The sequence below is a fragment of the Elgaria multicarinata genome, chromosome 8 (assembly GCF_023053635.1).
Source record: "Elgaria multicarinata webbii isolate HBS135686 ecotype San Diego chromosome 8, rElgMul1.1.pri, whole genome shotgun sequence".
Lineage (NCBI taxonomy): Eukaryota > Metazoa > Chordata > Lepidosauria > Squamata > Anguidae > Elgaria > Elgaria multicarinata.
This window is the reverse complement of record NC_086178.1, coordinates 38134450-38157710: the sequence shown is the minus strand read 5'-3', so window position 1 is coordinate 38157710 and position 23261 is coordinate 38134450. Positions and strand designations below refer to the sequence as shown.

Below are 23261 nucleotides of genomic sequence, written 5' to 3'. Positions count from 1 at the left end.
CCAGGCCACACAAAAATACTTCTCATTACATCAGGAATAGCTCACAAAAATATATTGTTGATGGAAAAATCCATTTTTATTTGAAATGTCTATGTGATTTCATGAGCTTTTTTTTTCAAATACAGTGCTTGCCACCTCTTAATTATTTCTAGAATTAAATATAGAAAATCTACCTATGACCATTTTGTCCTGGTTCATCCAGTACTCCTATGAAGCAAGAGGGACAGAAGGAGAGAGGGAAGCTTCCTTTTGGCTTCTCCTGTTGTTGCCATTCTAATGCCATCACCAATGACTGTCATGTCTGGCCCTGCTCCCCCTGGGTTGAAAGAAGGTGTTTCAGGTAATCAATCAGACTCTGAAGTCGGCACCAGAAACAGGCCAGCCTGTACTAGTGGGGGAGAAGGCTCTCAGGAGCTCTTCACCAGCTGGGAGTGAACTCTCTCCAGAGCTTATCTCATCAAGGGCAAATAATACACAATCAGTGGGAAGCCAACATCCTTCCGAAGGAGAGAACACACACAGGTTAGCCAATCCTAGAGTATGCCGACGACTAAAATAAGCAGAGCAAAAGAAGGTGAGAGGAAGTCAGCCTGGCTTGCATCTCATCAGAAGCTGCCTCAGAACTAGTCTCTCTGAAGTTAATGGGTCTAGGGAAAAGGCTTTCATTCTTCTTGAAAGGACAGTTGTCTCGCTTAGTTTGCATAGCTTTTCCTAGGGGAAAAGTTCCTAGAGTTTAGACTCTCTTCATGTGGGAAGAGATGTTTATTGCTTGAAAAAAGCTTTGTGGATTACTTAGCAGGCATCATTATTGTCTCCCAAGAAGGCAGGAGGTTTTGAGAAACACAACAATGACTCAGAAATGAAAGGGGGGATGTTTAGGGTGGTGGTGGGGTGGCAATGTGTGGGGGAAAGATGAAACTTCCTCTTCAACTGCTCAGATGAGGATTGAAGTGGGCGAGGAAGTTATGCTTGGAAAAGTCACCTCTCATGGTGAAGCAGGTTTTCTAGGCAACCCCAATTTCTCTTCCGAGCCTGGCTCAGGAGAAGTTTGCTGCCATTCTTACTAAGGACTGTAAAGGCTTTTAAAGAAAAGATTGGATTTCTTTACATGAATTTCTGGAGCAAAACTGAGAATCCACTTGCAGTGAGTGAGGAGTGTTCCATTTTTTTCCAAGTCTCAGATAACGTTATGGCCAATCTATATTTAGTTCTATTGAATGAATAGACTTCACTCACTATGACCTTGACTGTACAGCTTATTCAAGTAACTCTGCTTAAAGTTCTATTACAGACTAATTTATCTTCTCACATGTACTTTGCCGTTAATAGAATTTAAAGCATTACTTAACTGTATTTACATATCTTTCTTGTTAAGGATATACTTGAATGCATTTGCATACTTCTATTAAATATGACAGTCAAAGATATGAGTGCAAAAAAGAGGTCACATCTTGCTGCCAGTAGTGATGAAGTAGAATTCAGGTTGGAAGAGTTAATATACATTATGTATTGTCTGGACAAGAAAGAGATGAAATGCAGTATAAAAATATCAGCCTGAAAGGCCATGGAACATTTATCCTAGGCACAGAATGCAGTTTAGCACTTTCATCACTTCATTTCACTCAAAGGTGTGCCCTTTGAGATGTCATGAAGTGATGGAAGTGCTAAGCTGCATTCTGGTGTACCCTTTGAGATGCAACATGATGAAAGCAGAGGGAAATCTCCACAAATTAGTTTCCTATAGCTCAGGGAAATTTGTGACCCTCCAAATATTGGTCTATAGCTCCCATAATCCATGACCACTGACCAGGATGGCTGGAGTAGATGGGAGCTGGACCCATCAACTTCTGAAGGGCCACAGGTTCTCCACACCTGCTATAGGAATTCCAGGGTGCTATTCCCTAACTTGGCCACAGTGACATAGAAATAGACCATCAGTGGAGAGCCTGATCACATCTATGTATTGAACAGATTGCCTCTTCTGTCTACCCGGTCCAGCCTGGCAGCATTACTCTTGACTGCTGATCTCTATCTACTCCTCTACTTTTCTATAGACTTCTGCAGATGTAACACAGCTCCATGCCTAGGTAAGGAAGAAGAGCTTCTGGGTTTCACCTGCTTTCCCAGGAAATTCCTTTTTCCTTTCCCATCAGTAATGAAATAGCCAGATCATGCTTAGCCAATCTCTCCAGTGGTTATATGCCAAAGGATTCCAAAGGATTCCTTAGGAAAGAGGTGGGATGAGACCCTGCCTCAACTGTACCCCCACTCCAGCTGGCTGCTGTGAATTAACACCTCACACAAATACCCATTTTCTCGCCATCTCAAAAGATGTGGGATTTGCTTCCTCAAAGTAAAATATAGACACTGTATAAAAGTAGACAATTCCAAGAACAATGCAAAACATACCAGTAAGGCAACTGCAGGTGAAATTGTTTCCATCATGTTTTTCTGCAACATCCATGCAGGTTCCATTGTTCTGGCAGGGGCTGCTTTGACAGGCATCGAATTCTTCACAGAGATCACCCAAATACTGATCTTCACATTCACAGAAAAAAGTTGCCTAGAACAAAAACAGGCTGCTGTGAAACTTCAAAGCTTCTTTCTAAGTCATGATTTTGATCAAGATTATATGGATCCCTAAGGTTAAAGAGAAGAGTAGCTGTGGCAAATGACCAATTAAGAAGGGTAATGAGATCCCATGGGATGGTGGAGCCCCTTAAGATACAGCTGTTAGTGCAAGAAAAACAGCAGCTGGACTTAGATTTCTACCAATTTAGGCTTTGAGTATAACATTCTTTTATCATAGGGTAATCAAACCTTTTCTTTTTAAACATCACCCTCTGCTGCTGTTTTCACATTCAGAAACACAGAACAGTCTGAAATCTTAAAGCATTATTTGGAAAGCACAATTTTAAAAAGCCAACCTAATTATTTGGCCACAATTTAACATTCATGAAGCTCAATCCTATGAATGTTTCTCAAACAGAAACCTACGGAGATCAGTGGAAATTACTCCCAAGGAAGTGTGCACAATTGGAACCTAATGCACTGGTATTCAGCTGATGGGTTCCAGCCCACAAGTGGATCACACCCCAACATAAGGTGCATTGCACTAATGGCATGTTTAATGTGTTGTTTAGGGTTTTTAAAAGAATGTGATAGACAGTGGGGAGATATGTATCATTGAACAGTATTAAAACTGGGTCCCATGGAACCTTGATCTGAAAACCTTGAAGACTGCTGCTGGATGTGAATGAATGGGTAATTATTAAAACACATAACGTATTAGCTAATCCATACTACTGATATTGTGAATGCCCCTCAGTGCACGCAATGGAGTTAAATTAGTTGATAGCTAGTAGCAATAAGTTGCCCTAGGGACATGTTGAACAGGTCTCCTATAATAGTTAAATCACATGCCCAGCTATTCAGACCCAACGTAAGAGCAGCTTTAGAAGTTACAGAAGTGGCAAAAAGTGGATGCTGGAGTGACACACACTTTTCACCCCATGTTGTAATGCCTAAAGTCATGTATTTCTCTTGTAAAGAGATGCGTGTTCAACATGCAACTGCAGTTCACAAATCTCCTCTCTGCAAGTTCCTTCTTTTTATGTTACAAGATGCAGCAGAAAGCAGGAGCAAACAAGAATCATCCATCTGCTCTTTGGAAAACTGACAGTATCACAGTAACGATAAACTCATTAGCAAGGGAATGGTTTCTCTCCAGCAGCTTCTTTTAAATGCTGGGCATTGATCTTCAGTATCTACTCTTTGGTACCATGGTAATAATTTTTCCAACTCTTAGAAATATTGGGAGGGGGTGTCGAGATAGAGAAGCTTACACAACAGTTACATTGTTGTCCTAGAAACTGAAGTGCTTTTTTTATGCAACTGTTAACACCAATCTCCATAGTACAATTGCATTTTTCAACTGTTTATACCAAGCAAAATCTAAACATATGGCATTTGCTATGTCTAGTGTTGATTGCAAAAATCTGAATAATGTGGGTCTAGTTGAATTTGCAAATACAGCTTTTTTTCCCCTCCAGAAACATTTGGATTTTGAATATAGACAGCAAGAGAAAAGCCTCCCTTTGAGTTTGAGGAGAAGGCATTTCTCTTGTACAAGGGTAATTCATGAGTTCTGCCAACTCCCAACTCGTACACCACATCCCACATCATTCCTACTGACCTACTGACCTCAAAAATCGGCTTTTTAGGGTCATGGGGGCTTCAGCAGGGAGGCAAAGGCAGGAATGCCTTCTCTACCCAGTTCTATTCATGGTATCCAAGCCCTTTAGATTTCTGACCCACTTTTTGAGGTAATTATTTGTAAAACCATGTTGCTGTTTTTACATTTTTCTCCCATTTCTTGCTTCTGTGTATAAAATTGCCATCTAAATTTGTCAAACATAGTTCAAACATCAACTCAATTTCCCTATTCAAAGCATATTTTCTCCAACATTAATTTTTTATTCCTTCCACCTAAAGCAGGGGTGGGGAATGTTTGGACTCCTAGATGGATTCCAACTCCCATCACCCCCAGGGAGTTGTTGTCCAACAACATCTGGTGAAGAATTTCCCTGGTGTTGCTTCACCTCACAGAAAATGTCTAGATGGCTATGGTGTAAATCAATAAGCCATTTGTCCTCCAACCTTCATTATGCAGTGGATACATAAAATGTATTAAACTTAGTAAATACATGTCAAGTAAAGAAGGAAAAAGGAATAGGTTGAATCCAGAGGAAGTGAGCTACTTTGTATTCTCATTAAAGTCAGTTACAGGAAAATCATTAAGTCATTCTCATCAAAATCAGTTCAACTTATACAAGTTGAACAGGCATGTCAACCTACGATCTGTTTCTGTTTGTTAAATACACAATAAAAAATAAAAAGCAAAAAATAAAATAAAAATCAGTTACACTAAGATAGTCACATTTTAATCCCAGTGAAAATCATTGGGATTAAAGTGTGACTATCTTCCTCTGGATCCAATTAAATGTCTTGGGGTATACTAGATTTCTAAAATCTAGCTTCCCGATGTGTTTCACCCTCCTGGCCTAGAAACAGTCCTAGGTAACTATTAATAGTATTGTTATGATTCCTACTCTATTTAGGGGAAAGTATGGAAATTACATTCCAGATACTTTACACTAAAGTTGTGGTCAATGCTACAGGTTTCCTATCTGATTCCTGTCTCACTGAGACATTCTGTTTCCCAAAAAAGTGGTCTACATTGTACAGTGGACCTACACAGATATAAAAGGATTCCCGCTGCAGATATCATCCCTTTACACCATGGTTAAGCAACCTGTAGCCCTCCAGATGTTTTGGCCTTACATAGCCAATAGTGAGAGCCAATAGTTGTAGGCCAGAACCCCTGGGAGATTTCAAGTTGTGCTAGGGATGTGTGAATCAGCAAAACTGGACCTTGTTGTTCATCCCGGATTACATTAATAATAAGAAATAAATATTTGCTTTCGTTGGGAATATGTATTTGCTTGTTTGGAGGCTCTGCTCTGAATACATTGAAATAACTTTTCCAGAAGCCAGCAAAAGACCTATATAAACTTATTAGGTCACCAATCATTAAACAGCTCCATATTTTTTTTTGAATACAGGTACCCACTGGCAATTGCAGAATAAGAACAGCTAGAGCTTAGATCCACAGCAGAGAAACTCCTGCAACCCAATAGCTGTCTCCAGATCCAGATATAAGCACCTCCGGCACTGCGGCTGTGTTTCAAATTCATTCATCTTGCTACAGAGATAGTTGCCGGCTTTGAATCAGAAGCTCACTCAGAGGTTCTTCTAAAGTTTCAAAAAAACTTCAGAGGTGTTTATATCTGAGGTTTGGATTCAGGCATCTCTCTAATCTAAGCAAAACAAAATAGCACTGGAACCCGTTTTAGGAAAAGAAGGTGGTAGCAGTACTACTCCAACTCTCTTAACAGATCAGTGAAAATGTTGATTATTGCTTCCTGTCTCAGGACAGAACTACACATTACATGAAATACACAACCTGTTGCCCATGTGTTTAATCCCCACCCCCATCCCCTGCCTCCAGGAACATGTACAACATCCAAGTCCCGATGTCACAGCATTCTGCTTTCCCCTGCTTCTGTTCCGACATCATTAGCTGTTGTAGGCAGCAAGAAGAAGGGGGAAATTAGATATGCTGTTGCTCTTTTCTAGCAATGTGACATGGTGTTCCAGCCTCAATCAAAGGATCTTTTCTTTTCTGCTTGGTATCACAAAACCCTAACCTTTTTACTGGATGCTTGACAGTAACAGAGACCTTAAACTCAAAACAGGAAGACAATCTGCTTCTGACTTTCTAGATTTGTCCTTTCAAGTTTTTATCAAGATGCTCAATGTTTGAAACAGAAGTGAAAGAAACAACAGCAGCAAGAGTCACTGCTGCTCCTTCCTTTTCCCCATCAACTGTGAGACATGAAATGGAATGTGCTCATGGTACCCATACAGAGCTCAAATGCACAAGTCCCACTTTAAACACGGAGACTGGGATCTAAAGTCATGAGAGCGGGAGCTGCTCCCACGATGGGACTTTCTCCCTCTCTCCTACCCCCTGCAGCCCCTCATACCTCCCTTATCTACACTTAAGGGTCTCCAAAACCCCGTGGAGCAGAAAGAAACCACCACCCCTGGTTGTGCAGATGGAACAACTTCATTGGATTTCAGCCCAATTAGTGCTAATTATATTAATCGTTTTAATATAGCAATCCATGGCTTAGTGGTAGAGAAGAATGCATAGCTCAATGGCAGAGCATATGCTCTGCGTAGCAGAAGGTCCCATTTTGAATCCTTGTTGTTTCCTGTTAAAGGGTCAGAAATAGTAACAACAACAACAACAACAACAACAACAACAACAATTTTATTTATTACCTGTGATGGGAAAGTTAACATGTGATGGGAAAGTTTTTTACCAGTAGATGCTTGACAGCTGCTGCCAAGTCAGATTAGACAATACTCATACTCTGTACAGCACCATTTGTACACTGATGGTGCTATATAAATAAATAAATAAATAAATAAATAAATAATACTGGGCTATATGAGTTCAGCATAAGATAGGTTCATGTTTCTGGCACTTTTCCTAAGTAATAAGTGCTATATATATTACATCAGTCTTAATCCTATAAAATTATTATTATTATTATTATTATTATTATTATTATTATTATTATTACCATTATCATCATCATCATCATCATCATCATCATCATCATTAATCTCTCTTTTCTTGCTCGTGGTGGTTTTTCCAGATGAACATGATGGGCATTGTCAAGTCATGCTGTCTTTAACTGATTCAGGAATTTCCTGACTATTGAACATGTTTTAAGTATGACTGCTTTCTGGATGTTGGTGTGGATGTATTCTGGTAGACCCAGTTTCTGAACGTTTTCTTTAAAAAAAAAAAAAGTGATGTGATGCCAGTGACAGATGTGACTAACGGAATAATTGTAAGCTTTTTCTGTTGCCATATTTCTTTAACTTCCATGGCCAGTGGTGTATATTTCTCTCTCTTTTCATTTCTATTATTATTATTATTATTATTATTATTATTATTATTATTAAATAGAGGGGTGTGGCTGAGAGGGCAGCTTGCTTTAGACCACCCAGAGGTAACAATCCGGAGTAGAACTGGAGCCCAACCATCTGAATTTTCACTCAAAATGAAGTCCCACTATGTACAATGGTACATATTCTCAAGTAGTGGGGGAGCAGAACTCCTTTCAGCCCAAGAACCAAATTCCATTTTGAAGAGGACCGCAGGTGCTGTATTCCAATGGTGGGTGAAGCCAAAAACAAAAGCGGCAGGTCCAATAATACCAGCATATCTTAGTTTAAAGCTCTTACTACCAATAACTAAAACTTAGGAGAAACATTTCAACCATTTAGAATGGAGAAAATACTGCATAAAAGAGAGGAAAACACCAGACGATTCAGGGCTAAGGAACAGGGTGTCATCTGGGAAAGCCCAGAGGACTGGATTTAGCCCCAAGGACTGATGTTTTGCATTCCTGATGTATAGGATTACTGCCTTCGGTGGATCTTAAACTCTGACTTCATTCATTAGACTTTAATTTAGACTAACTATGCATTAGATTATGGGCACAGAGTTAAATGGCTAGCCAAATACCAACTGAGCAGCAAGAGCAAATGGGCGTACCAATTTAGGCTTTAATCCTATTCCCACTTCACCTGGGAGTTTGCCCCACTGAACTCAATGGAACTAATTTCTTAAGTAGACATGTATAACATAGTGTTGTTACTCATGTTTCTCTTTTCACTATGTCTATAGAGCATATGAACGCCTTCTAATTAAAGCTAAGAATTATGATAAATATTAGAAAATTAGAAGGCAAGACAAATCAGTGCATCAATCTCTCTTAAAATTCAACACTTACAAACCTTACAGCTAGGCAAGAGTGGTATTTATGTTGAAAGATGATACATGGTAATAATTTACTATAAACCAGAAAGAACCATTTATTCTTAGGAAAATATTGGCAATGAAGCATGTTTCAACACTTCCAGGGTAAAATTTCAGAGTGATGATAATACTGGGATTCAGACAAGTTATTATGCAAAGATGATTAGACACCATTAGTTGTTATTAAGTATGCCATTGTCATTTTTCTCTCATCACAGAGTTACATTTTTGGTGACATGTACTCATTTATCTGAAGAGCACAGAATTAAGAAGACCTCAGGTTGTCAGAATCCTTATTTAAATGCCACCTGAACAGCTTCTAACAATATCCATAAATCTTTTAAAGATGTTTCTTCTTCTTCTTCTTCTTCTTCTTCTTCTTCTTCTTCTTCTAGAAGGCATGGGGAAACTAGCTGAAAGGGGGAGGCTCTTTGGCTCGTAAATATGACCCCCCCATACCAGGCTTAATTCGAGGCAAGTACAGCCCACCTCAAGCAGGCCCAGCACAAAGTGAGGCTTACATGGGATTTGCAACCCCACCTTTCCCTGAAAGTCCCCACTCCCTTCCTTAAAAGAAAGCTCAAGTGCTTCAGCAGCTAATGTTATTTTATTCTTTTGATATTCCCCACCAATCATTTTGTTCACGTATATTTATTTCCATCAGTATTCATCATGCACTGCTCATTTCCAGCAAGAACAAGAGGAAAGAATGTTTGTTAAATATTACTCAGTATGTCATTCATTTTTGAAGCAATTAACGCTATTCACATTTAAGTCACCACAAATTGGGTTTCGTGGAGATAAATAGCTTTCAAGTTGTGTCACACATCTTCTGAGGATCCCTTTAAGTCTGTCTGGAGCTGAAGGAACAAAGTAATTTATTTCAAGGTCTGAAAAAGAACCATTGGTATTAGGTCTGTGTCAAGGTCAAGCCCTTATGGGTTCAGCTCAACTGATATATTTCCAAACATTTAAATGTTTGGTTATTCCTTCCTGTCTCAGGCCAACATTACATATTACATTAAATGCACACCTGCGACAGAAGTTCAGCTAACACCCTGAGCAAAAGAACGTCTCGGGAAAATGAGACTCAGTTTTCATGCAGCTGAACACTATGAACCGGAGAAATACCTATTCCAAACCAGGTCATCATGAACTTTAGCAACATCCTTAATGATCAAATATATCCCCTGTAACTTTGCAGAGGCATCCTGCCAACATCCACACTGGTTTCTCCAACAGATTACAAATCATAAACCAAAAAGCCATATTACGTGTGTGCTGTTTCACTGATGCACCCGAGGACTAGATAATACAAGTTTGATTTAAGCTACATGCTCTGGAGTTGTTTAGCCAAAGGACTCGTTTTTCTTCCGCGTTCATTCTTTTCCATGTGTTCTTAACACTGGAGTCCGAACCATTATTTTGTGGACTGTTTTGAAATTACAGAATGCCACCATGTTTACGGAACAGAGTGTGTTATTGTGAGTTCAGATCCCTGTCAGCAAAAATGGTAAAGATCATAAACACAGAGATCATCTTTGTGCTGGCTGTGGAAGCTATAGCTACAGCCGCTGTTACTTGTTTATGTCAAAGCGCCTTTTGGATTTTCTATTTAAGAAGGTTAAGCAGTAAAAACAGAGGGGACTATAAATAAAATCAAAAAGCAGACTTCAAAGACCATGTTAGAAAGTTTAAGAAAATTAAAGATTCATCTCTGTACAAGGAGAGGAAAAAATGAACTTGATGCTATGGCTGATTCAGATTAAGCCTACCATTTTGGCAGCCAATTGCTTCATCTGTAGGAAAATTACTGAGCCATTTCTGGGCATCTCTCACCCCAGGTGAAGAAAACAGTGGCAAAAAGATCTCACGCCTAATTAAGCTTCCACTTCCCACAAGCCAGCTGATTAAACTACACTGTTCACACTGGCTGAAAGTCAAATTTCCTTGGCTTCAACTCCAGCCATGCAATGAACAGATAAAAGAATATGGGGAAATGATTTGTGGTGATTGGCAAAAATCAGCCAAATCCTTCTTTCCTGCCCCAATCAGGAAAAGAGCGGGGCAGTTAGGAGCTGCTTGATTTGCCAGTGCAGGCCAAATCCTTTCCAGTCCTGCTCACATTCAGATCAAGATGTGAGTGGGGTAGGAAGAAGGCACTTGACAGGGGCTGGCACCTGCAAGTACTGGCCGAGTCACTTCCCATGCAGAGAGGGGCATAGAGTTCTGTGCTTCTCTCTACATGGGAAAAAAGAAGTGGGCACCCATGACATCAAGGGAGAGGGCAGGGCTTCAGGGCAGGCCATGCTCATTGGACATCATCCAACCTGCTGGTCTTGGTCTGGGGGTAATCTGGCCCCTGGACCAAAAGAGGAAATCTCCAAATAGGATATAAGCTAAAATCTATCCTTCTCCTCTTTTACCTTCTCTTCTGCTGCTCCCAGACTGTGGAATGGCCCGCCAGAGGACACTCGTGAATTTAATAGTCTTTTAGCATTTAAGAAAACTATAAAGACTGATCTCTTCTGGCAGGCCTATCCAGTGGAATTTTAGGATGTTTTTAGGATGTTTTAATATGTTTTTAATTCAGTTTTATGTATTTTATACTTATTGTTGTTCCTAGCCTTGATCCAGACAGAGGTGGGTAAGAAATTTTATTATTATTATTATTATTAGTAGTAGTAGTAGTAGTAGTAGTATTTTGGGGCAACTATGTAAGGTTAATTCCTCTCAGAATTCTAGATAATTCTACTTTCTCCAAACACTTCCAGGACATGTGGAACATTCTAAAATAGGCTTCCTCAACCTGGTGCCCTCCAAATCTTTTGGACTATAGCCTTTAATTATTGACCCTGCTGGCTGGGGCTGATGAGAGTTGAAGTCAAAACATTTGGAGGGCACTAGGTTGGGGAAGGCTACTCTACAACAGTCTCAGCTATTGGGTGACATAAAAATTAAATAAATCAATAAATCATAGGTCCATTTCCTCTGCCTCAACCCCCAAGAAATGTAGGCACTGGGCAAGAAGGTATATTTTCTTGTAACGGCTCAATGATATCTTACTATTTTGTTAGCCTGTTTTTATGACTGTACTGTGGTACTGTATTTTGTTTTTTGTTTCTTTGTTTTTTATTGTGAGCTGTGTTGGGAGCTAGAATTTGGAAGTAATTATATTTATATATTTTAATATCTTAAATAAAAATAAATAGACAACTTTAGAACATGACAACTACATTTATCATGCCGTTCCATGAAGAAGTAATGGGAAATTGATTGCCTGAATTTCATACTTGAGGAAAGATGTCAGAAGGAGAGAAAGAGAGAAGTTCCTCTCCATTGCTGCAACAGCAGCACGTTCCCCCACCCCTGCAGGGGATAGGAAAAGTGGGTTGTGTTCTTGTGTAGTTTTCAGAAAGTGGGATGTGTTTTCATGCTGTATCAACCTAAAGAGTCATGCGTACTTTTCTTAAGTTTGCCTTTCTATTCTCCAAATGACACCGCATCACACAAAGCCTTAGTCCATTATTACCAATGAGAAGAAAATACTGCTCTGATTGGCTGCAATCCATGCTGGGAGGTGTAGTTCTCTAACTGGGGCTAAGGACTATGGCTGTGTAGAAAATGGCAGATGGCACACAAAATGTCCACCAGTCCTGGTCATAAGTTATAGGGTCACCTGAAATCTCAGTTTATGGGATAGTGATAATTGTCCACCTCGCTATTAATTGTTTTTCTTTTGTTATTTATTTGATTGCTCTAAATATAAAACACAGCAAACATTATAAAGCACTTTGCAAATTAAAATGTGCCCCAATCCCACAAAAGTGCTAGAAGGATATATGCATGTTTATATGTAAGCATGAAGATTATCTTGAACTCTTTTGTTTTGTAGAGCAGTCAAAATTTGTCAAACATTTAGCCAACAAAATGCCATCCAATGAAAATCATCACATTCTCAGAAATTCAGTTCCTTTCATCCTATTAACATTCATTCTTTACAAAGTAGGTTTCCTTCCCACTACTAAATCCAAGAAAAGTGCCAAATATTCTGCTAAATATATTAGTCCTGTGATAAGTTTCAGTTGCCTCGAAGTTAAAGATTTTATATTCCCATGTTTGCATTTTGGCACAGAAGTCTGAGTTTAAACATAAAAGAAGTTGCCATATGAAATCATCATAGCACAGTCCTACACATATGTACTCAAACACATATTCAATGTGTTCCTGGGTAAGTGAGCTCAGGATCACAGCCTCAATCTCTTAGGCATCTTACAGGAGTAAGTCCCAAGAGTTCAATGTGCCAGTGGAGGCTGGTGTTCCGATTTCAGTGTTGCTGTGAATGCCTTGGGTTTCACCCAGAACCAGTCAAAATTTCTAGAGGATCTCTCCAAAGTGCTGAACTACATCCCCCCAAATAGATTCATCACCTTGGATAGCTCATTTAGTCTGGCTGGTTCTGACTATAACCTGGAATGGATTTACAGCCCCACTGAAATTGGAGCCACCAGCCTTTGCTGCAATGGGCCTTACTTTCAGTTAAGTCAGTATAGGATTTCAGTGTAAGAATAAGACCATTTCAATTTTCAAACCTGAAACGGTAGATGTCCTTGTAAACACCATATGATGAATCTGTCACTATTTTCTATGCTTTCTACCCAAATACTTGAGGATTTCTGAAATCTGTAGTTCCAGGCACTAATAAATGTTGACACTGGAAGCTAAACAAACTGTGAATATCTAACAGTTTCAGTCCTGCTGGCAAGGTCATTGCAAAGACCTCAAAGGTGTGCAGTCTCCTGCTGCGCCAGGAATTCTGCCTGAACTATTCTATGTGACAAGAGCAGTAATGAAAACACCTTTTCCCCTTCTAGTGAGCTAAGGAAGGCTGATGGCACACAAAATTTATCTGACTTGATTAAGCCTTATCTCCCAGTTCAACGCTTTGAACTGTGAAATGTCTTGGAGCAGAAATAAGTCTGATTGAAGCACAGGAAACAATAGTGCCAAACATAACATATAAAACACCCAAGAGACAAAGCTGTGACGTTTGATCATGAATAACATTTTTCTACATATAGTAAATATATCAGTTGAGGGTGGTGGCTCCGATGTCAGTGGGGCAATGCATCTGCTCTGGGTTTCAGTCAGAACTCTAAAGGAGCTATCTGAGGTGCTGAACCCAGATTCAGCCCCTTAGATAGCTCCTTTAAAGTTCTGATTGTAACCCGGAGCAGATTCACCACCCCACTGACATCGGAGCCATCACCCTCACTGGAATAGATGCTATAAAGAGGAATAATTTTGTTTTAAAAGTCATCCAAAACAAATACGTAGAAAGAGTCATCACATCAAAAATAAAGAAATTCTTGGGTCTGCCTGTTCAGGGAACGGAGTGCTATGAAGCCAGTGTTGTGCTGAAATTACAGAACCGCAAAATCACAACAGGTCAATTACTTACATGCAGTTGAAAATACAGTAATTCCTCCTTTCTTCATGTGTTTTCAGAGTATAAGATATTTGACAACTTTTCCAGGCAAATGGTTCTGTTACCCATGGGTTTGGGTATTATCTATCTGAGTCTACTGTGCTACATTAAGTATTTATGGAATCCATTTTACTCTATGAAACCCGGATATCCTTTAATAGTACTTAACAGAGCAATCCTAAGTGTTGCAGTGGTGTAAAAAGTGGCGGATAATTTAACGTTTCAAAACCCTGGTGGTTTGCACTGGCCAGTGAGGAGGTATGTGTAGTGACTGCTCTTCTCTGTCCTGCATAGATGATATATTATTATTATTATTATTATTATTATTATTATTATTATTATTATTATTATTATTATTTCATAGAACCATTGAATAGTAGAGTTGGAAGGAGCCTATAAGGCAATCAAATCCACCCCCCTGTTCAATGCAGGAATCCACCTCAAAGTATACCTGACATATGGTTGTCCAGCTGCCTCTTGAATGCCTCTAGTGTTAGGAGAGCCCATGACCTCCTAACAGTCAGGAAGGTTTTCCTGATGTCCAAACGGAATCTGGCTTCATGTAACTTGAGCCCATTATTCAATGTCCTGCACTCTGAGATGATCGAGAAGTGATTCTGGCCCTCCTCTGTGTGACAACCTTTCAAGTATTTGAAGAGTGCTATCATGTCTCCCCTCCAGGCTAAACATGTCCAGTTCTTTCAGTCTCTCCTCATAGGACTTTGTTTCCAGACAATCTTAGGGTTCAAGAAGGTATATATGGGAGGTGATGATCCTTCAGGTAACCTGGCCCCAAGGTATTTAGGGCTCTGAATGTTAATACTACCACTTTGAATCAGGCCTGGACATGGACTGGCAGCCTGGTCCAAAGACTCCTGTTGGCTCTGGCCAAGATCAGACCTGCCCATGGTCCTGCATAAATTGTCTTGTCTAACCCCATGCCCTGAATGTCCAGATTTCTCCCAGTACCTGCCCTCTGCAGCTGCCTTTTACTGGCTCTCCCAAAGTCATCCACCTGCTTGATGCCACTTCCAGCTTCTTAGTGCCTACCCTATGAGACTCCTCAATCGGTCCCCCCGTGAACCTCACAGGACTGAGACAGGACAGATTTTTCTTCCTCGCCTGCCACGCTGCTCCCCACTTGCAGGCACAATGGCTTCTCTTACCTCAGGTGCTTTGGTGATGCATTTTCCTTTCCCTGAACATGGAAAGTCATCCGGCTGGCTTCCTTCAGGCAAGCATGTGCTGACTTTTACTATCACAGTCAAGCGTAAAGCCACAATGCATTTGGCAATGGAATCAGTCACGAAACCTGTGGAAAGAGCCCATCAGCATCAGCAAAATATTACATCATGAATTCAGAGGGTTGTCAAATCTTGTAAGTAGTCCTTGAGAGCCAAGCTAGATATGAGGAGAGAGACCCATGACTGGATCATCCAATGTCTTTTACTCGGATTAAAAGAAGGCATGGAGAAGGGCTCTGAGTTGGACTGAGACCTGTTGCTCTGCTGGGGGAGGGGATACACCCTCTCCTTGACAGAAATGCCATCAAAACTGCTATGAGGCACAGGGGATTGGGAAGAAATAAGTATTAGTATTTTACCTATAGTTTTTCACCTGTGTAGCTAATAGCAGCTGAAGCGGGGAAAGAGACACCATAGCTAGACAAGGTGTTATCCTGGGGTGATCCCAGGGATCGCCCCTGTGCGTTCACATGATGCACTGGGGATCCCAGGAGCAAGGAGGGATGATCCCTCCCTTTCCCAAGGATATCACCCTACCCTTTCAGCCTGCTTTTTCCGCGGTCTCAGGATGATCCCGAGACTGTGGAACGTGTGGGCAGGCATCGAGGTTTGTCCCGGCTCCTCGTGGTGGGCCTGGATTTGGGGTTTCTCAAATGATGTTCCCACATGCCATAAGGCAAACTATTTTTGAAACTGAGGGATGTTTCAAAAGCAGTTTGTGACAGGGCACAGGGTTTTTAAAATGAAAACTCTGGCAAAAGAGACTGGGAGAAGTGAGGATTTTAGAAAAAAATTCTCCTTGGGGAGTAGGACAGGGTTTCCATATACCTTTTTTTAATGTAGGCAGGTGTTGAGGGGTCAGCTTTCTATTTTTATTTTTTAAAAACACCTTGGCACTTGTAGGAGCCTAGGAGTTCTTCCCAAATGCCTATTGGAGAGGATGCAGACACATGGTCTCCAATAGGCATTCAGGAAGAACTGCTGGGTTCCTCCAAGTGACAGGGTTTGTTTTTAAATATAAAAAATAGAAAGGAAACCCCCTCAACCCCAGTACAAGTTTATAATGCTGGAACATATTTTTTTTATTTGTTACGCTGCAACTTGAAATTGCTAAAAACTCAGCCACATGAACTGTTGCACTAACACAACTCTTAAATTAAAACAACAACAACACAATCTTATGATGGCAGTAAACATGTTATGAAAAACAATCTTTTTGCTGATATAGAACATGTTTATGTCACTCTTTCTCGCCTTTTTAATGTATAGTAAATATTTAAAGAAAGCCAAGTGAGAAAGTCACAATTCTGTTGCTCATGCTGGTTTTCCTCACCTGAAGCCATAACTTATTTGTAACATAACTACTGGCATTGCTGAATGTGACAGAAATACATATGAGATTATGATTTTTGTTAGACTAAACAGTCAGGGCTTTAAGGAAACAAAGATACTATTTTAATGTATGTAAATTGCCTCGATGACGGGACACGATGAGAGGATCCAGACAGAAAAATATATAAACTGAACTCTCTTTTCTCATGAGGCAACAGAATGAGGAAATTTTAATCCTAATGTTGTTTCCCCCCCAAAGAAATAATGTTTGTATGGTAAACAGAGTTAATCCAGAATCCCATGTTCTTGGACTTATGCAATGAAAGGTGTTCATGCATTTCTATTAGTCATACCATATTTTTGCAAAGACATTTTTTCAACTTCTACAGAAATTCTGTTCCACATTAGGAACATTCTGGGGCTGTTTGCACATATCCACGGCATTCGGCAGCAAATGATGGGTTAATTAACCATGCATTAACGTTGGGCTGTTTAATCAACAAAATACCCAAAGCATCCAGGTTCAGACATAATGCTAACAACTTACAAATGGGGCATTAGCAGGTTGTTGCTGCAAGCTGGAAGTGGCTCACATACAGCATGGATGCCGACATATTGTTGGTTGAATGCCACCATGAAAGGCAAGTTGATGTGTTGGCTACCTTAAGAAGGTAGGCTTATTTTTTAAAGATCAGCTGGCCAAGGGTTTTCTTTGTTAAAAACTGCAGGGCTAGGGAGGTTTTCTCACTGCTTCAAGACCTGGCAGTGTTCCCTTTGTAATTTGGGAAACAAAGGCCCAGGGGAAACAAGCTATGTCATTAGGTAGCAGCAATCCAGGGCATTCTTGGGTGGAAAAGATGGCTCCCTTCATTACCCAAATCTCCTCATGTAAGACACAATTCAGTTCTGGTCGCTTGGCTATCTTTCTTCCAGTTGGCAACTCTATTCCTCAGCTTCAAACATCCTTCCAAGAACAATGCATAATTTGGATGTGTGTTTTTCTGTCTTCTATAACTGTACAATCTCTTTCCATAATGATAGTCAATGGATTCGTAAAAACATAAACAAAAGATGAATTCCTGTTCAGCATAAATTTTATTAGGCTGAGTTTGATCATCTCCAAGTCAACCTAGAACTTTGAAATGTTAGTCTATTTGGCCTCAAAATAAACAACTGAACTCTTCTAAGAACCGACACTAAGAACCTACACTTTGTAAACCAATTTTACAAAGGCAAAATTGTGTAGTCAAAATTCACTTCCTCTTAATACAGCATTTGATTGGCTGTCACAGTTAGCAATTCAGTATCTGAGCATACTTGGAATTTTCTGATGTTTATAAAATTATCTTTAGTTTCACTCATCTGACACAGACAGTTAATATGCTCTTCAGGAAAGCTCCCTGAAGGAATTTTATATCAGGCTTCTTTGTGCACAGAGTACTGATAAAATGAAGCCTTTAGCAAGCTAATAAAATTTATCAGAATTTCATTTTTTCTTGTAATTTTCCCATTACTTCACCTATCATCCTGAGATAATTTGGCTACAACATGCCTGTTATTTCAGAAGTATAGTTAAGTTTTTATATCCTGCTATTTTTAGCTTCCAAGTAGGAGAATAATTTCAGAAACATATTTACACTTCCCTTCATCTGCAGGAACATAATGAGATGCATTTTATAATTAAAGTAATTTTGTTCAATTTAACCTTATATCTTCTAAAGCTCAAGTTAAACTATAATGACCTCAAATATATTTCTGCTGAACACTCAAGAGCGGAACTATATAATTAAGAGATATAGAAAAATACTGCCTTTATTAGAACCACCTAGTGTGGAAGCATTGTATAATCCAAAAACGGATGAACCTCAGGTGGTCCTAATAAATGAAATGTTTTGCTGTCCATGTTTTTATTTTATTTTCAATAGACCATGGCTATCTGTTGTTGTTTTAAGCTGAATTACATAAACTTGTACTGTGATAAAGCATAAATGCTTTATAAAGTGAGATTTTAAGTGTCAATGCAATACATTATTTCTGATAGGAAAGGTTTCTTAAGGCATTCTATATACTATATATACTGACTTGTTAATATACTGGTCCTGTTAACCACATAGAGATTAGTCAGGATTCCTGGTTTATCTTGACATACTATGAATGAATACCATGCTGGTCCACACAGCCCATTGTCCCCACTTTGCTCCTTCCTTCGCATGAGTGAATAAAACTAACCAGGAAGGGAAACTTATTGTTATGTCAGAACCTAGGTTTCTGCTTTGTTGCTTCCAAACAAGTTTGGATTTGCTGTTTGAGTACGAATCCTGGCTTATTTGGGAGCAATAAACTAGGAACCAGAGTTCTGATGTTACAATAAGCTATCTGTTCTTAGTTTGTTTTGCCCAATTGTGCAAACAGGTTGCATGCACTAGCATGCTATTTGTTCATTGTAAGCCCAAATAAACTAGGAATCCTGGCTTAATATTGTGATCAGGGCCTTAGCATGATTTCATTGGAACGGTACACCAAATTTAGTCGTGTCATTGTTGTGTGACCATTTTCACCTAGAAAAACCATTCAGAAACCTTAGTTCTTGATTTCTATTTCTCAAAAAAAAAAATGCATTTGTATCATGTGCTTTCATTTCAAAGATTAGTTCATAGCTCTCCAATCACTACTAGCAATTTGAAAGCCAGATACTGAATTGCTTATTACAGCAACTGAACAAACAGCATCTGGTGAAGAGCAAAAGGTCAGTGAAGCTGCTCAACAGTCTCTATCTCCATAATAACTGCAAACACAAACAGACAATTTTAAATGCGTTTTTAAAAAAACAAGACAACAAGAGGAAAAGAACTACTCAATTAGTAAATCTATTTAGTGAACTGAACTGGTGCCAAATATTGCTACTCCAATTTGGGCATCTCTAGAATCCAGCTTATGTCCATGCTGATTTTAATCAGGGTTCTCCAAGCACGTTTCATTCCCTGGCAGACCCGACAGTATCTGATGGAGTTTCTCACGCCTCCTAACCCCCTGAATGAAAGTGTAGGGACACAGATACTGGGCAATATCCAATGATGTCACAGCATTAGCACTAAGGACATTAATGGTTGCTAGGCAAAGAGAAAAAGCAATGATTTGCCACCCACTTTCACTATACTGTGCACCCGTTAGTAGCCTAGCTACCTAGCTACCATACATTGCATCAATTGATGCTTCTGGACACTCTTCAAGGGTAGCCCCATGCAGAGTGCATTGTAATCGTTTAACTGTGGAATTGGTAATATTGCTGGCTTTAATTGGGGAATTATATATGCAATTCCCCATCCAGCAAGGAATCTGTGGACAAAATCCCACTTCTACACACCTGTAACTCTTGGATTAGGACAACAGTTTGGTATGACTAGCTGAACTGAAACAAGCTATTCGGTTTGATTATTCACAAGTTTGTATTTTGTAGCCCTACAGACATCTTTAAAGTGCTGCACATCCAGAACTGTCTTTTTTGACAACCTGAACTTCTGAAAAGGGGCAACTGAGGTGTACAAACACACTGTGATTCTGGCAGCATGGTTCCCAGATCAAGCAACATGCTTAGGTTGCAGGAGGAGGAAAGAAAAGGGAGAAGGCACCGATCACAGGGGAAAGAAACATATATATTGACCTCGAGGCATTTCAAATATAATTCTTTCTCAGGAGTCCTCTTGAACAATCAATTTTACCCTGTTATCTGCATACCGTTGCAACTTCAGTTGCAACTAAATGAAGTTGCAACTGTGTGCTGATTCCAGGTTGAACCTGCTTGCTCAGGAGTCCCTGAAGAAAGAATCCTGTTCAAAACATCTGGGTTCAGTAAGTAGTAAATAATGATAGTAATAATTCTTGTATATCTGCAGGTCTCCTTTCTTTCCACTGTTTTTGCTTAAGCATACACACATTTAGGTGCATTTGTTGTAAATATTTATGGGCCTAAGCTTCCTCTTAAGGATCAAAACTACTATAAAAATTCAGCCAAATCTAGGTGGATTATATGCATGGCCAAGTAGAATGACCAGATCAGAAGATGCTGGTTCTAGATGCAATGAATTATTATTAGCACAGATATTGTTTGTTCCCTGAATCACTTGATTGGCTAATTACCACCTTGGTGCAGATGTCTGTTGAATTCCTTTCAGTGGTGTCTGAGCATCTTTAAGCAAATGTTAATTTAGTTAATTAGATACCAAGAGGCGATACTAAAACAAATAATTTACTTCCCTGACTGGTTGTGTTTTGCACATCGGAATTATTTGGGAAAGACTTTCAAGGGAGTTATCTAACTGAATAGATTAAATTTTGCAGCAATGCATCAGGAAATGGCTGGTTTAGGCTGATGATCAAAGGGGGGGGAACCCTGCATTAATCTCTTACATCTCCTTCATTGAAATGAGGGGAAAAGATGAAAAGAAGCTAATAAAATCTTATTTCAACAGGATTAACTAATTACTTTTAGAAATTTACAAAGTGCTTTTCAAAACTCATTTATCCTCAGGAATTGCAATCTTTAAATTTCTCAGGGAAAAAGATAGAGGTTTGAAGGGGGGAAGTTGTGGCTGTGAATCTGCAGATGCAGCACAAATTTGCACCCACTGAGGGGCTTTCCCCACATATAGACTGCCCCTGGAGTACTAAGGACTTCTACCCCACCTCAGAGGTAATTGGAACTATCAGAGGTTGAGAACCCACGGAAGTGGGGAAACCATGTCTAGAATATGCCTAGAAGTGAAGAAAGATTAACCAAGGCCAGATCTACACCAAGCAGGATATTGCACTATGAAAGCAGTATGAAAGCAGTATAGAAAAGGGCAGGAGCCACACTGCTGCTTTATAGCGGTATTGAAGTGCACTGAGAACTGTTGGGGCCCATGACACGTACCATGTACTGCTTTCATACCACTTTCATAGTGCAGTATCCTGCTTGGTGTAGATTAGGTTCCAGATTGAGTCTGGACATCCCATCTCTTCAACTAAGAGGGAAGGAGAGTACAGTGAAAAGGAGGAAATTTGAGGGGAGGAGGAAACCCTCCTGTTTTTCTTTTCCTTTCTATTAACACTGCAGCTGATCTGCATGTGGAAATCTGCTTCCATGCCTAGCTCGCTCCTGTTGGTTTGGAGGCCACATGTCTCAGAAATGACAAGTCACTGAGCAACCTGCTGCTCATTATTGAGAGAGAGAAATGCTTCCAAGAAAAACAACAAATAAGTATTATTATCGTGACTTCAATTTCATGTTCCAATTACAACAAAGCAGTTACAACAAACCATCTGTCCTACAAAGCTTGATTTAATTAAACCTATGTGCATAAAGAAAATGCCTCCAAACCACTTTGGTCTTTCACACATAGTAAAATAATGTATACAAACTTCTTCTGTCTCACACATCTAGTCATTGAGCTTAATTTTCCATTGATAACTTCTGCAAGTTGTTGTTATAGTAAATAAAAGTTTGAGCTTTTTGCTCAATTTACATAGGGCAAAAAGCAGTAACATTGGAACCTGCTGGATCAGATCCTGTTTCCTACCATGGCCAGCAAGATCTCCCTTGGAAGACCACAATTAGAGCAAAAAGGAAACAAAACTCTCTCTTTTTGTCTAAACCCATATTCCCAAAAATCTACTACAGGGACAATAAGCACTGTTTTGACAAGAAAAGGTAGACAGTTTATAGCTCAGATGTGCTCTGAACTGTAATTTTTCTTGGTTTATCAATTAAATCTATGATAGGAGGTCCAGACGTGTGTCTTTACATCTAATTCAAATAATATATACATGTTGATTCAGAGAGAGTTGCACCCAATGTGAATAAGTTCTATATTGTTCCTATTTAGAACAATAGCTCTACATAGCTGGAGGCCTATTGAGGGTGTCCCAGGGACCATAGGATACTGTGGACCTCCCTCTCCATGGATAGAAGGAAAGATCTGCTGCATTCCACCTTAACCAGCGGTGGAATGCTCAACCACCTTAGCTGCACCATGGATTGCAAGAGAAAAAAAGGAGGGGCATTCTGAGTGTGCATTAAGGGAGTCTTTGGATCCATCAGTCCTGCAATGGGGAGAAATTATGCTAGCCCTAGAACTATTATAGTTATTTTCCCTCCCGTTGGAATCAATGAGAGAGAAAATTTTAAAAGAAAACGAACTGGTAAAAAAAATAAAGGAAGGGAGGTATGGAGCATCCCCTCCACTATCTTCTGCCTTAACCAGTGCAACCCTGGCGGGGCTTAGAAAATGGCCATTTCTATTTCATGATTTCCCCTTAACATCCACAGAATTGCTCTGTCATTCTATCTTCTCTCTGAAATTGCTAATTCTACATGCAGTTTAGATAATCCTCCAACCCACATCAATCTGTGGTTTCTAATTTTGAATGGGAGGGCAAGCATAAGCCATACTTTAGTGATTCACATGTCACCTCAAATGATACTTTGTGCTAAAGAAGAATCTAAAGATGAAACCGTGGGGGGGGGGAATGGAGGCATGAGGAAGGAACGTGAGAGCCCACATCTTGTTTCTGATCCTCCAAACCATAATTCAAAGCACCAACTGAACTGTTACAATCAGTAATCTCTTCTTCGTTTAACTATATTTCTTGTTGATGATTGCTTATCGTGTGTCCTATGATTTTAACTTTATGAATTATTATGAATTCTGTATCGTAAGCCACCTGAGGCACATGGATTGGGTCAAAAGATGGGGTA

The 23261-nt window shown here is 39.7% G+C and overlaps 1 protein-coding gene across 1 annotated transcript in view; it reads right to left on the bottom strand.

Moving 5' to 3' along the window:
- Nucleotides 1-23261, bottom strand: part of DNER (delta/notch like EGF repeat containing) — a 145553-nt gene that overhangs the window by 41670 nt on the left and 80622 nt on the right. Inside the window, exons 5-6 of the mRNA XM_063132181.1 lie at nt 15116-15261; nt 2410-2563 (exon numbers count right to left, since the gene is read on the bottom strand). Of these exons, the coding sequence (XP_062988251.1) occupies nt 2410-2563; nt 15116-15261 (300 nt within the window). The remainder of the gene's footprint in view (nt 1-2409; nt 2564-15115; nt 15262-23261) is intronic.